The 15,692-nt window shown below is 40.8% G+C and overlaps 1 protein-coding gene across 1 annotated transcript; it reads right to left on the bottom strand.

The window, feature by feature from the left end:
* Positions 1–292: 292 nt before the first annotated feature.
* LOC102474475 (histone-lysine N-methyltransferase KMT5B-like) lies at positions 293–2,046 on the bottom strand. Its single transcript, XM_014586428.2, is given in 2 exon segments — positions 293–908; positions 910–2,046. Coding segments are annotated over 2 exon segments (1,182 nt in total). The 5' UTR covers positions 1,840–2,046; the 3' UTR covers positions 293–656.
* Positions 2,047–15,692: the final 13,646 nt, after the last annotated feature.

The raw sequence follows: 15,692 nt of genomic DNA, 5'->3' as shown, positions 1-15,692 counted from the left end.
TTCTTCATTCTCCTTTTCCAGTTTTCATTAAATCTTGCCCCCACTCATAACTGGCATCTCAAAGCTTATTCCTGTCTCCTTCTCAGCTCTCTTGCTACTCCCTATAATAGCTAATACAAAATGCCACAATTCAGCAACACTCAAAATGGTCCTCTATCACTATTCTGAGTCTGGTAACTGGAGGTTTGGGGAACTGGGTCAATTCATTTTGAAAAAGGTAAAAAGGCAGAAGACTTAAGACAGAAGCTATGAACTCCCTAAGTTCACTATCTTTTCCTAACAGAATGGCTAGACAATAGAGCATTTATGAGCCTATATAATTGTACCCAGTCCTTTGTCTTCTTGTTGGGTCTAACAACATTAATATAGTGTTACTAACACCTTGAACATATTTTCCTTAAATTTATGATGATCCTGGAACATATGATAAAGAACTGAGTATCTAGTTATCAAGCATTTGAGGAAAAGTCTGGAGGGTGGTATTACATTTGTAGGTAGGATACAGAGTGTGTCTTTACACTAGAACCTAGCAGTAGTGCTGAAGCTCATGAGTACCAGTTTCTCTTAATATTTAAACGTTCATAATCATTTAAGCACGTTTTAGAAAGCAAACGGTGTAATATTTCTTTAACAATGATATGCTTATTAAATCTCCCTTACTTACTTGCATTGTTTTTTTCCTGAGTGGTATCTGCATCAGTGTTAGAGCTGACAGATTGACTGTCTGAATTTTTGCTGCTGTCACCTAACTTTTTAAGCCTATTTAAGCGTTTATCTGTTTCTCTGAGTCCATATTTGCTATTGATAACAGGAGCAGGCTCAGGCAGTCCCACTCTGGATTTAAAAGCACCAGTTCCCCGTCTTTCACAAGTGTAACACTCGCAGAACTCATTGTTTTCTCCAAAAAAAACCATCTCCATAATAACAAGAAATTTCTTCTCCAGGTTCAATGTCTCTTAGAGCTTTCACGCATGCGGTATCTCGACCAGTTGACACAAACTTACAGTTAGGTCTGCAATCATGGTTTATAAAGGCAGCAGGACCAAGCCAAAGTTGAGCACAGTTTTTCCTTGTGGAATACATGACACTGAAGTCGCTCTCTCCATGTCTAAGTAGCATGTTCTCCTCAATTTCTGAAAGTTCGGCAATACAACCCACCAGTAATTCTATTTTGTCATTTCGTTTCCACTCTTTCGTTGCAACTATTTTGGCTCCATTTTGTTCTGACGAGTATCTATTACAAGGCAAAATTTCAAATCCACTGTCAGTTGCAAACATTCGCAAGTAAATAAATACATGTTCTTTGAATAATTTCTCCTGCATTTTGTTCTTGTTGAGAAAATAGTGCCTTGCCCATTCACCTGAAGTCAAACATTTGAAGGCCTTCTCCAAGTGCTCATCTTTCTTAAAACGTTCAGTTACTTCCTTTAGTTCTTCTTGCCTTCCTTTAACAGGCCGAAATCTCACAGGGTTGTTGTGAGAAAAACTGTCAGACTTTGAAAAATGTCTTGAGCTCCTCGAAGGAAAAGCACTAGTATTCATTTTGTGTGTTTGAAAACCTAAATAGGGATCAAGAACCAAACTGGTTGCAAGGTCGTCATTTTCACAGAGTTCCTTGGCAGACATTCCAGAAGATGGCACATAACGACTCTGTCCTTCAAATCCTGAATTACCATTACATCTGCTTGACCTCCTCTCGACTGCGTTTTTGCCAGCCTTCAGGGTGTCCGTCCCCGTGTGCTGTAATTTGGTTTGATTCTGCTGATGGTCATTAGACAACTTGCCTCCATTTCTCCTGCCATTCACCACCATGTTCTTGGATTCTCCCAACCACTTCATACCCACGGACAGCCTGACTCAGGTGCATTTAGTCACTCTCTTCAAATAGCTTAGAGAATAATTTCAATGTTCTCTCCTCCACCTTGCGCGCGCTGCGGGATCCGAAAGTCATCCACCGGCTTTGGGGCTCCGCGTCCCTGGGCGTCGCGCCGCGCAGTGCCGCCTCCAGTCCCCAGGCGTCCTCACCTCATAGCCTCGGAGCCTCGCCGTCCGAGTGTGCGTGACAGTTTTGCCATCAGCCGGAGTATGTAAGGCACAGCTCTCCCAACTCCGATTATGTTTGATTGATCCCACCAATTAGCATACTGCTTCGTTCAAATTAGGAAATAGTTCTTGCATCTTTCCTTTTCTTTTCTTTTTATAAACTAGTGCTTTAATTCCTTTTTCCCCCACACACACTTTATACTTTTTATTTAGATTTTTGGAAGAGAGAGAAAGCCCCCACCCGCCACTCCCCATGAGTCCTGGTGACATCACAATCCTTTCTCCCTCATTTAACTATCCTGTCAGAATTTGGGGCATGCACACACACATGCCCAGCATGTTTTTTCAAACTACTGGGGCCATAGTTAAAATGTTGATCAATTCAGTGGGATCTGGCTCCCAAAACATAACACTGAACTAAAAGACTGGCCCTGCTGAAATATTTAGATGTTTTTGATACATGTAATTTTTGAAGATACCAATGTTTAGTTTCTGTAAAATAGTTAGTCTTGAACAATCAAGAGTTGATTGTGCCTGTTTCTGTGTGCCTGTTTTTTTGTTTCTTATGTGCTTTCTTGATTGCTGAAATAAAGCTATTTCTGCTTCGTTCATTGTTCAAAGAGCTGCATATCTCATATGGAGAATCTAAAACAATGCCACAGATTCCAGAAGAAAGAGGAAAAAGTATTCATCCTACTAACTGATTTGAAAACCCGTATCTTTCTTCATTTAGTATGTTCATTTCAAGATAAGTCAGTTCCTAGGACTGAAGTTTGCGTGAGAACCTCTCAAGTAACAGTGCAAATAGATACATTTGCTATGCATGGCACCATTTGATGACGTGTAAGAGCTGAAATGATGGGACCTGCCTGCAGTGTGGTGGTCGGGGCAGCTGGATCCCACACGGCTGACTGGGAGGTCTGACTTTCAGATCCGTGGCTTGAGAAGCGTGCCTGGTGTGCGTCCAAAACCCTGAAACGGCGGGGTCGATGAGGAGAGGGGAGTGCAGAGTGACCGTTCCGTATAGGGGATGTTTTCTTGTGCTCTCCCTCTGTCTCTCTGTGTTGCTTTCTGGCAAGTGCTTGTGCCCTCTACCTTTTAAAGACAGAGAAAGCAACGCGCCAAGAGGTACAGCTGTGTGCCCAAGTGAAGAAACAAGGTAGAACTCAAACGAGACCCTGGGCTCTTTTTAGAGCATCCACACTCTATCAAAGATATTTCTTAGTTCCCATTGAGGCAGTCCTTATTTCTGTATTAAAATTCAATACACGACAAAGGCATTATATGTCCAGCATTCTAAATAAACTGCAGGCTACTCTTGCCTTCGGAAGGCAGAGATACTTATCTGTCGGGAACGAAACTGATGGGAATCAGCGGACGGTGTAACGCCTACGTGGCTGGACTCCCACGTGGTCACCGGCCTTGGCATCTTAAAACTCCTGCCGGACATGTGTGTGTTTGTGCCCAAAATCCCAAGAGGAGAGTGGAGGAGAAGGTATTGAGGCGGCTATCCCCCAAAGGGGTTAATTTTTCACTTTCTGTCTTTCTGTCTCACTCTTGCCTCTCCAGTGAGTGCACACCACATCCCGTAGCAAAAACTTCTCTCTCTCAAAAAAAAAAAAAAAAGAAAAAAAAGAAAAAACAAACCAAAACAAAAAAACAATAAAATGTATGGGGGCCAATAGAAGGCATATTGGTTTAGGCCTGGATTCAGACAAGGCCACCTGCAGTTCGAGTCCCAGACCTGGTGGCTTGAAAGTCATGCCAGGTGAGTGTGCATACATGCCAAAATCTCAGGAGGAGAATGTAGAAAGGATTGCAGCAAGACCATCTTTCCTGGGCAGGTGAGTCCTCACTTTCCCTCTCACTATCTCTACAGCAGCACAATCCCTATGACAAAAACTTTTATTTATTTTATTTTTATTTTTTTAAATTTATTTTTATTATCATCATAATCTTCTTTGTATTACACTGGATTGCATATAACTTTACAGTGTATTACATTGCTTTTTCAAAAGGGAATGCCATGCATGTCAGTCAATACAGAGACATTAATCTCCCCGCTTCAATGTTCAATATCTTTTCTATGTTTTTCCCAATTATCATTATTATTATTCTAATTATTATTATTTTGTCTCTGTACCACTATTTTATTTATTTATTTATTTATTTATTTTACATTTTTTAATACATTCAGTCACATTATTTAGCTTACAAGGTGATCATTTCAATAAAAGAACATTTCTCACCGGTCGAGTTGATAAAAATATAGCGACAAAAACCTTTAAAAAAGAGAGAGAGAATAAAATATACGGCAGAAGGTCAATATCAGCCTCTAATTTTGAGTTTAACATTCTTTAAAAATATATTGTATGTCGAAAGTTTAGGGGGAAAAAGCAAAGAAAAAGGAATGTGAAGATATTCTTAGTTCCTAGTTTTATTTTTATTATGATTTAGGCCTGCACTTTTTTTTTTTTTTTTTTTTTGGAGAGGGTTTTGCTATAGGGCACGTGAGCTTGCCAGAAAGAGAGACAGAGAGATAGAAATCGAGAATTCACCCCCTGGGGGGGATAGCCACACTACAATTCCTTTTCCTCCATTCTCCTCTCAGGATCTTGGGCACACATGCACACGTTCCTGGCGTGAGTTTAAGTCACCTGGTCTGGGGCTCAAACCGCAGTCGACTACATGGGAGTCCAGCGACATAGCTATTACGCCAACTGCTGGTCCCTGCACTTTTTTTTTTGATGGCTTCACTTCTTTTCTTTTTTATTTTAATTTTCTTATATACATTCAATCTTATTATTTAGAGTCAGTTTGAAAATGTCTTGAACAAGAGTGAGCTAATTTAATTTTTAGAATGCCTTTTCATTTGCAGGACCAGCAGATGGCAAACAATTACATCACGCCCACATGGTTCAAGCTCCAGATCCGGGCCTAAAATGCACATCAAGCATGAGTGCATGTGCGTGCCCAGATTCCCAAGAGGGGAATGGAGGAGGGACTGCAGCGTGGTCATTCCCCAAGGCATGTGGTTTCTTGCTTTCTGTCTCTCTGTCTCTCTCTCTCTAAAAAATAAATAAATAAATAAAATAGACTGCCTTCTTATTTGGTCATCCCATAAATTTCTAATGTACTGAATAAGGATGGATACGGTTCTTAATGAGAAAAAATAGAGGGATAGAATGAGGACTTTTTCTTTTTTTTAAGAATTATTTAATTTGATTTATTATTAAATCAAATAATGATTTATTATTAAATCTCTCTCTAAAGCAAGCCACCAGGTCTGGGACTCGAACTATAGTCAGCCATATGGGAGTCCAGTGCCTTAACCATCACACCACTTGCTGGCCCCAAGGCCTTTTTCTTAATAAAAATGTGTGAAAACAGAACTAATAATGGCTAACATTTATTTAATATTTATTGTATGCCTGCTTAAGTTTAAATCGTTCCTTGTATTAACTTAATCTTTACAGCCGACCTATGAGATATTTACTGTAATTACATGCACTTTATACTCCAAAAGCAGAGGACAGGGGTTGACAGATGGCACACGTGGCCAACTGTAGTGTGAGTCTCAGACCCAGCATCGTGAAACTCACTCTGGGTACTCATGCGTGTGTGCCAGAATCCCAAGAGGAGAAGGGACTGGGCCATGGCCATCACCCTGGGGGGCAATTTCTCACTTTATGTCTCTGTCTCTCTCTGTCTCTTTGGTAAGCACACGTGCCCTAGCAAAAAAATCTCTCTATCAAAAAAAGAAAAATGAAGAAAGAAAGCAGAGCACAGAGAGGTTAATTGACCTTCCATATTTAATTGAGTTAATTAATTGGAGAGCTGAGATCTAAACCTGGATGGATCTCAACCTGGTTCTTTCGCTTGTGCTTTCAATTGCACATTATACAAGTTTGAATGTATTATTCCATATTAGTGAAGTTTGACTGTAATAAATTAGAGTTCTCAATGGCTAATCCCAACATTCATTTTCTTCTCTCATAACATCAAACAGATGACTGCCAATTGTTCTCTCTCATCCTTCCCCTTATACTTCCCAATCCCTTTTTAAGCTCTTACTTCACTAAAAGAACCATTCTCCTATTATTTCTATAGAATAAATGCATGTTTGGGGTGGAGATTTCCAACCCTTCTTTCAGAGTGTATCTTGAGTTCTGATTATTTGTCAAAAGGAATTGCTATACTGATGGCGTGTGTTCAGGCCACGGTACTAGGAGGCTGAACACAACCCTCAAGAGATTCTATACCCTGTAGTTCTTAGGATTTTCAACAGTTCACAGGAAGCTGGTGATGGGATTGCTCAATGGAAGCAGCTCTTTTAATTACTGGAGGATTTGCATTAATGACAGAGCTGCCCAGCTGTTGCACACTCTTCAGTGTTCCTTTCCAGTGCCCTTGGAGAAGCTCTAGAACTAAGCCTCTTGCTCCCGGAGTGCCACATTACACATGCACCATCACTCCCACCACTGCACTGTTGCTTGGCAACAGCAGTACTAGTTCCACTTGCAAGATGGGAAAGAGACAAATGGATAGCCAAGAAAACCCCTAGCCTTGTAATTTCTCATACCATTTGTAGAAAGGCACAAAGTGAATACTCAGCCTCAATGCGATCTCAAAATTGCAGCCTGAAGATATTTTTGTTACAAGAAAGAAACCATTAGTATCTACTGCACTTAAAATTAGGGCCCTTTAGCTCATAAAGCTTCAATGGTTCAGGTAGTGATCTGTATTTATAAATCGGATTACATTGTTAACTGCTCAGGAAGGGGGTAGTTGTGGTAAATGAGCTGATAGTTAAAGTGCAGGTGAATGGATATAGAGAAATCAATCATTCTCCCATCCAGGTTTTATTGAGGACTTACTAAGAGCCCTAATAGCTATCATTTACTGAGTGCTTTGCATGTGGGCACCTTCACGCTGAGCACTCTATACATCACCTCGTTTAATGCTTCTGACACTCTTGTGAGATAGAATCTATCATCTCGCTTTAGAGGTAAGGAAAATACGGCTCACACGTGTTCAATGTCCAGTGTCATAGAGAGAGCCAGACTTGAACTTAGGGCTCTTGACCTCAGTCCCTTAACCTCGATGCTCATCTGTCCACTGTAGTTGCTGCTCACTATTCCTTGCACCAGGCTTTGAGATACATTATGATGCTAGCGACATGGAAGCTCTAATCTCATGCCTACTATGCGGCAGCACACAGAAACCCGTTAAAGCTGTCTGGTTCAATAATTCTGTTCTCCTCGTTACCTCCTTTGTGCTTTCTCCAATAACTTAGAAGTCCAGCAGAGCTGGGTTCAAATATTGACTCTCACACTTGTAAGTTTATGTGAGCACTGGTGACTCAGGCTGCATCGTCCATAATTAGAAACCTATAACTGCTATGCCAATCAGTTGCGCGAGACCTGTGAAGGTTCTGAGTGGTGTTTTTGTTCTGTAAACTAACAAGTTAATTTGTCACACAGGTGCTGGCAGAAGATAGGAGACTCCTGGGTCAGAGCTAAAGGACTTAACTACTCACAGCACAGCAGGTAATAGGAGCTTCAAGGTCACATCAGCTCTTCTTGGCCCCAGGTCCCATGATGTGACGTAGAGTTGCCTCGGTAGATACTAGTTACACAATAGGTCTGCACCACGATTGAGGGAACTAGAAGCTAGAAAACCTGAAATTTAAAAAGGGAACTGCTGGCAAACATAACCAAGATTTACCTAGCAGAGACACATTATCTTTGTTTTTACTAGCCAGAAAACAAATATCCCCTCAGCTCTAGAAGACACTAGCTCCATTTTGTCATACAAACAGCCTTGGAAAGTTAATCCAGAAGAACTGCTGATATAAAACACACATGCCAAAATGTGAGAGATACATGGAAAAGTGTTTCCCAGAAGTATTACCAAATTATTTAAAAAGTTTTATGAGAGTATCGCTACATAATGTATGCCACAGAGAAGCAAACTGATGTTTCATGAATAAATGAATAAGTGATTGTCTGATATTGGAATCCGAATGAGAAAAAGGGAAAAATATGCACTTGAGAGTCAAAAATGCCTTGATTTCCTAACTGGTTCCGTAATTATTAGTAGTAGAATCTTGGCATACAACTTTTGATTTTTGTACTTTTTTCATCTCTTCAGAGCTATGGTGATTACTATGTGAGATTCTGTGTGTATGTGTATAAATGGACATATGTATATATATGCATACGTGTGTATATATAAATATATGTATACTTATATGTACTATTACATACAATGTAATGGGCAGGCAATACTTTATTTTGGACTCTTGTTTTAATATAATAAAAATAAATTTGCACAAACTTAAGCAGACAAAAGGTAAGGGAGCATGAATGTCTTATAGAACCCAAGTACAGTGATACTTCCAGACAGACAATAAAAATGGAAAAGAGGGACTAAAAGAATATAAAAATCCTTTTTGCTTTATTACCATTCTTTTCTTTTGGTCTGTTTGATTTTTCTGGTGTGTCTAATTCTTTCTTTCTTTTTCTTTCCCCCTTGTATTAGTCTGCTAGTGCCTTGCTAAGAGAAGTAGCTGACACAGTGATTTATAAAAAAAGGTTTATTTAACTCAAGATTTGGACGGCTGGAAAATCCAAAGATATAGGGCAACAATCAAGCTGGTCTAATCACACAAAGCTGACAGAAGTAGAGTGTATGGCAGAACTTGCAGTGGTAGCAAGCTGAGGGTATCCATCTTCCTTTAACAACAATCCACTCTTGCAAGAACTCACCATTTCTTACCGAATTAGAACTCACTCTCTCTCAGAAGACAGCAATAATCTATTCATAAAGTTGATACCTCCTGAAGTTCATCAATCCCTGGCTGCCAAGCTTTGTGTCTTCTTTCTCATATATAAAATATAATAATCTTGTTCAAATAGTCCCCAAAGCCCTAATTTGTTCAAGCAGAAACCAAAGTCTCAAGGTCAAAGTCACATTTGAGACTCAAGGCAAACTACCTCCAGCTATGATCCTGCAAACTCAAGACATAATCCCAAAATAAAATGGCAGAACAGACAAGGAGTAGAAATTTCCATTCTACAAGAAGAAAGGAGTAACAGACACCAAGCAAGTCTACAATCCAAATGGGAAGACATTAGATATTGAAGCTTGAGAACTTCAATTTCATGTCCCTTCTTGTCTAGTGGAGGTTGGGCCCTCAAGGCCCTGGGCGGCCCTGCTCCCATCATAGCCCACATTCGAGGGCCTGCTTGTACTTGGAGTTTTGTGCCTGTAGTTCTCCCAAGCAACCACTGCAACATGCAGTCTCTGTAGCAGCCAGTATCTGTGTCTCACTTTGGCATTCTCTACACTATGTGTTTTTTTTTTTTTCTTTATTTGCTACATGGTGAGGCTGTGAATTTTCAATTTTTTTTTACCGTTTCCCTTTTCATTATCTATTATATCTTTAAATAAGCTTGTTCCTCTCTCATTCACTAATGTAGTTAACAATGACCACTCAGTTTCTTCTATATTATGTCTTGAAATTTAATTCATCAGATCTTTATCATTTTAAAATTAAACACTCATCAAGGCTTGGGACATAAACATTTTGCAGCCAAATTATTTGCTATGGTGTGACACAGATGACCTTTTGTCCAATTTTCAATAAGATATCACCTCGAAATGGTCTTCAGCTTTATACTTCTATCAGTATTCTGGTCACCATCATCTAACCAGTCTCTAAAATGTTCTATTAGTTCATTTCTGAAGTGTTTTTTTTTTTTTTTATTTTTTTTTATTTTGAGCTTCTATAGGAATCTAGGCTATTCCTATACTGTACCTCCAAATTATTTAAACTTCTTCTCAGTTCCAAAGCCTCTTCCATATGTTCAGATATCTGCAGCAATGCAGCCCTGCTAATTGGCTAATTTCTGTTGTAGTCCACTATTGCATTATAACAGAAATAGTTGACACTGAGTGATTTATAAAGAATTAAAGGGCCAGCCTGTGACTCAGCTATTAAACACTGTACAGATGAAAGACAGAGTCACATTGTCAACCAGGATTGGCCTCAAAAATTTGAAAAACGTGCCAGGCCTGGGCATACATGGCAAAAACCTAGATCCATAAGTCCACCCTCATTGGGAGGGTCAAGCTACTGGAGAAGAATGGTAGGCAGGAATCCAAATAAAATGCTGATTTTATTATTATACTGTGGTTTGAGTTGTGTTTGTATAACTTAAAAATCAGAGTCTTGACTAGAAAGAGGCCACAAACTGCGTAGAGTCCTAGTTTGAGTAGGGGAGCAGTAATGAACAGCTTCTCATTGTAGTTGCTTTTCCTGCATTGGAACAAGTACTGAGAGTGAAAGAAGTCTGCATATTTTTATATATTCTCTCTCATAACTGGTAGAGCATGGTTATATTTCTGAGTCTGTGTGAAAGGAGCCTGTGAAAAAGGAAAGTGGAGGGAAGAGGAGAGTAAGGGCGGTAAGAATAGAGGCTAAAGAAGCAGAAACCAGATCATTCAGAGAGTGGTAGAACATGCTTCGTCTTGATCTAAGAGCAATTAGAAACCATTGAATGACTTTATGAAGAAAAAAGGCATAATCACATGCAAACTTCAGAAATAGTACTGTAGCTGGGAACCAGCAGTTAATGTAATGGCTATGTCGCTGGACTCCCACGTAGTCGACCGCGGTTTGCATCCCAGACCAGGTGGCTTAAAACTCACGCCGGGGGGATGGGAACCAGCTGTTAGCGTAATGGCTATGTCACTGGACTCCCACGTAGTCGACTGTGGTTCGAGTCCCGGACCCGGTGGCTTAAAACTCATGCCTGGCGCGTGTGTGTACGTGCCCAAGATCCCGAGAGGAAAATGGAGAAGGGATTGCGGCGTGACCATCCCCCCTGGGGGTGATTTCTCACTTTCTATCTCTATGTCTCTCTCTGTCTGTCTGGTGAGCGCACGCGTCCTATAGCGAAAACCTTTCTCTAAAAAAAAAAAGAAAGAAAAAGAAAAAAAAGAAATGGATATTTAGAGGGTCCCACTATCCCACTATAAGCCATGCTGGGCCACTGTGGTGATGGGTGTCCTGGTGGGTGTCCCATTTAGCAATTCCCTGGCTTTGATTCACCAGATGACAGCAGAATTGTGATAATCCAACAAGCTTCCAGACTTAGCCAAACATCTCCTAGGGGACAAAATTGCTTCTTATTGAGAATCACTGACCTAAGATGATTAATTAAACAAAATGAAACTAAAATCTTAGTATGTTGCAAGGTACATTAATTTTGAATATGGAGATCATTTTTTCCATTTATTTTATGAACAGATTTCATTAACAACCCTTTTATAATAATTTTAGTAATGTTCCTTATCTTGCCATGAGCGTGAGGTTTATCAGTCAAAACATGTTGATAGCAACAGCAGAAACTCTAAAATGTATATAAGAATGACAAACTTCATTACAAGGCTTTCAAAAATTATAAAATTGGCAGGAAGTTTAGGGAAACAGGCAGAAAATGACCCAGAACAGGGAAGATAGGTAGCCAGGACCCCATCCAGATTTATACCCAGTGTGAGTTCGGTTGGCATTGCTCTTACCCATGAATGCTGGATGTCTCACCTTATACCTCCCTTGTTATATGGGTGCTACTCTGCTGGTCTATGGGCATTGTCACCACTTCCACTGCCCCTGAACGCATTCGCTGAGGCCCCACGCCTCCTTGTGTTTTTTTTCCTGAGTTAGCGTTTGCACATTTGATCATCTGAGGTTAGGACATGTGGCAAGTCTCAAGATGAAGCAAGGCTTAGAAATGTGCGTATCTGGACTTAGGGCTTCGAAGGGGAAAGGAAGGCTTTGCCTCTCAAGGGGACCATATGGTGGGGAATTTGCTAAACGTAAGAAAGGAGCTGTGATTCTAAAAATCCCCCAAACAACGAATATACTCTAATCAAGGGTACAAGCTATGGCAATGATCAAAGTGTTCATGGTGGAAAGGAGCCAGTTACAGATCCTTCTCATCTGTTGTGCACTAAACGTCTGAGGGGATGTGCTATATTCATCCCTTTTCCTCAAGAGGGTTTTGGCAGTAGCGTTCCACACAACTGAGTTTCCCCATCCCACTGTCTCTCCCTCCTGTGGCTATGTGTGCGGCAGACACGGTGAAAGAGCCCAGCTGTTCTGAGAACACCCGTAAGCCCTGAGTACGCACTGTGAAGCCCATTTCCTTGACGCTGCTCCCCGAGGGGCACTGAAACGGCTCCTGAGCACGGACAGGTGCATGGTGTTCCAGCTGCCGAAGTGCAGCAGCATTTTCTGGCTCTCAGATTTGACCTCATTGCATTTCAATGTGTAAACCCTATCCTCTGCAGGCTAGCCTGCATGGCAAACAGGCAGCGCCTTCATGGATAATTCAAGCTTCAGTAGTTTCTCAGCTCAGATGGAACTGCACTGGCTTTGCTAGAGTGGAAAACAGATTATAAACTGCAAACTCATTTATTCTTCAATGTTTGCTATACTTAGGGAAAGCAGTTTTCCATAATTTTCTTCATTTTCTTCTAGAGTCAATTGGCTGTCTGAATATTTCCCAGTAAAGTAACTCCAGTGAAGAGTCGAGTTGCGGAGGGTGAAAGAAACGTGCTTCTTCTGTGGGGACAGACCTCACTGTCTAAGCGTCATTCTTCACTTGCAAGATGCTAACCATGGTTTACTCGGGATTTGCTTGGTTATGCTAGGGCAGAAAATTAACTCCAAATCTCAGTATCGGGACCAGCAGTTAGCGTAATGGCTATGTTGCTGGACTCCCACGTAGTCGACCGTGGTTCAAGTCCCGGACCCCGTGGCTTAAACTCACGCTGGGCACGTGTGCATGCATGCCCAAGATCCCGAGAGGAGAATGGAGGAGAAGGGATTGTGGTGTAGTCATCCCCCCTGGGGGGTGATTTCTCACTTTCTATCTCTTTGTCTCTTTCTGTCTGTCTGGCAAGTGCATGCGCCCTATAGCAAAAACCTCTCCAAAAAAAAAAAAAAAATCTCAGTATCTTGCCCCCGCAAAAAGATATTTCTCACACACTTGGCATGTTCATCATGCTTCTGTAAGGACTCTGCTCCATACAACTTACTATCACAGGTATCTATAAAGCATTAGATGAGCACAGAGGAATCATATATTGCAGATTGCATAGGGGTAAAGAGACTTTTCCAAGATATGAGGCCTGAGATCAGATTTCAAAGATAAAGAGGGTTTGCTTAACTTTCCTTAAGCAAAATCAACTTTCCTTAAGCAAAATCAACAGAAGAAAGAATAAGTGTGTGCAGAAAGATATTATTTCTAGTCTTGGTGTTAGAACTACAAAGAGGCAAGGGATAATATCAGGAACTGGTCAGTCTATGGAAGACCCAAGTCATCCTGAAATGTTTGGGCCTTATCTTACACACAGTGGGGAGCCTTTCAAGAGGTTTATATCAGAGTGCAAACTGGTCAGACTGTTGCTTCTGAAAAGGTCAGTTTGGCAGCAGTAAAAATGATGGATTTGTCTTAGAGATCAATAGGAGGCTTTCTGTAACCCAGAGTGGAGTGTACACAAGTAAGAAAACTAGTAAGAATAGAGACAGAAGGAAAGATCAGGAAAAAATAATATTGGAATTACAATAGATGAAGACATTTAGCGATTGGTGGAATGGAGGGTAGTAAAGGAAACAGGGTACAGATTATAGGGTTTTAGCTTGACAACTGTATGGATAATGATGTTGATATATAGAGTAAGAGAAGATGAACAATCTCAAGAAATAATTAATTCGTATTTATACCAATAGAGTTTGAGTTTCCAAGATGCCAATAAGATGATGGTATTAAGCATGCGGTTGTTAAAATTCCATATCCCGAGGAAGAACTGAGGAGTGATACCTGAGAAGGCATCAGCACGTGGGTTACACTAGAAATAGTTCTAGTAAACGACACAACCATTTTAGCAATTTGAATGCTGAGGAGATCAGCACCCCGAGGACGAAACTGCGGGGTACAGTGCACTTGTGGAGTGCACAATAGAGAACTTGTGAGTGCACAATAGAGAGTGAGATAGTGAAGGAAACAGAAAGAACCCTACAAGGGTAGGAAAAAACTAAGAGTTGAGGAGATCAGCACCCCGAGGACAAAACTGCGGGGTACAGTGCACTTGTGGAGTGCACAATAGAGAACTTGTGAGTGCACAATAGAGAGTGAGATAGTGAAGGAAACTGAGAAAGAACCCTACAGGGGTAGGAAAAGACTAAGAGTTGAGATGGTTCAAGAACATCAAGGAACTATAGAATATATGGAAGTTGTGCCATCTGGTGAAATGGAATGAAGCAGAAAAATGCAGAGAAGTAGAGACACAAATACACTCATTAAATTTAGTCATGATGAGGAAGTCAATAATCTTGGTTTGTATTAATTATAGTGGTCTGTTTATTGAATCACCAAATAGTTATTGTGCAGCTACTGTTTGTCAGGGCCTAGGCTGAACATTGGAGATCAAAGTGAATAAAATAGAGTTGGATCTTATCCAACTTGGAGTCTAGAGGAGGATATGAATAATAAAATAGTCACACACAATGTATAGGCTACAGTTTGTATAATGGTTTACCCCAAGGGTCATGTTCTGGAAGCTTGGTCCTCTCTCTATTGGCTTTGGGAGGCAGCAGGGCCTAATGGTACACAATGAGCTGGGAGCAGGGGAAGAATGAGCAGAAGAAGGAGAACAGTCTGACCCTTCTTCCTTCCTCATCATCTCTCACTCTTTGCACTGGCCCACCTTACTGGCTCTGCTTCTGTCAGCCGTGTTGTGATGCCCGCCCACATGCTTGGACTCCCCAGTCACCAGAACTGTGAGCCAGATCTCTATTCTTTGGTAATCACCCAGCCTCAGGTACTTCTCTAGAACAACACAATAATAGACTAATACAGCATATAATTCAATTGTGATGTATTTATAAAGATAAATATTTAGAAATGAATTGGAAGTAAGTACAGATTATTCTTCTAAGACTGAGAGGGAAGGGTACTATAGAGACAGAACGGTGCCCATAGATGTCAATCTGAATGTCAATGCTGGATTTTTAGTATGAAAGAAATTTAAACAAGTTTATAGGTTGAAAAGATAAACGTGCATAGAGATAAAGACATGGGGGAAAAGAGGCAATAATTGTATAGCAAGAACTGGAAAAAGAAAATGGACTCAATGGTTTACACAGAGGATTTGGATTTATAGAAGAGGAGAGGAACCAGCAGTTGGTGCAATGGCTATGTCACTGGACTTCCATGTAGTCGATCACGGTTCGAGTCCCAGACTCGGTGGCTTAAACTCATGCTGGGTGTGTGTGTGTGCGTACTCATGATTCTGAGAGGAAAATGGAGGAGAAGGGATTGTGGTGTGGCCATCCCCCCTGGGGGATGATTTCTCGCTTTCTGTCTCTCTCTTTCTAGCGAGCGCATGTGCCCTATAGCAAAAACCTCTCAAAAAATAAAAAGAAGAAGAGGAGGAGGAGGAGGTTTGCTCCCCTGGGAGGGAGGAAAGAAGGCTGAAAAAGACTGAGGGAAACTTGTCTGATGGGGTTGGTATTATTAATCTAGTCTATTTGATAAGGTTGAGAAAAGTAGCATTTAAGTAGAAGCGCTAGGGAA

Source organism: Tupaia chinensis, unplaced genomic scaffold, assembly GCF_000334495.1.
Source record: "Tupaia chinensis unplaced genomic scaffold, TupChi_1.0 Scaffold000138_1, whole genome shotgun sequence".
NCBI classification, from domain to species: domain Eukaryota; kingdom Metazoa; phylum Chordata; class Mammalia; order Scandentia; family Tupaiidae; genus Tupaia; species Tupaia belangeri.
This window is presented reverse-complemented; position numbering and strand designations above follow the sequence as displayed.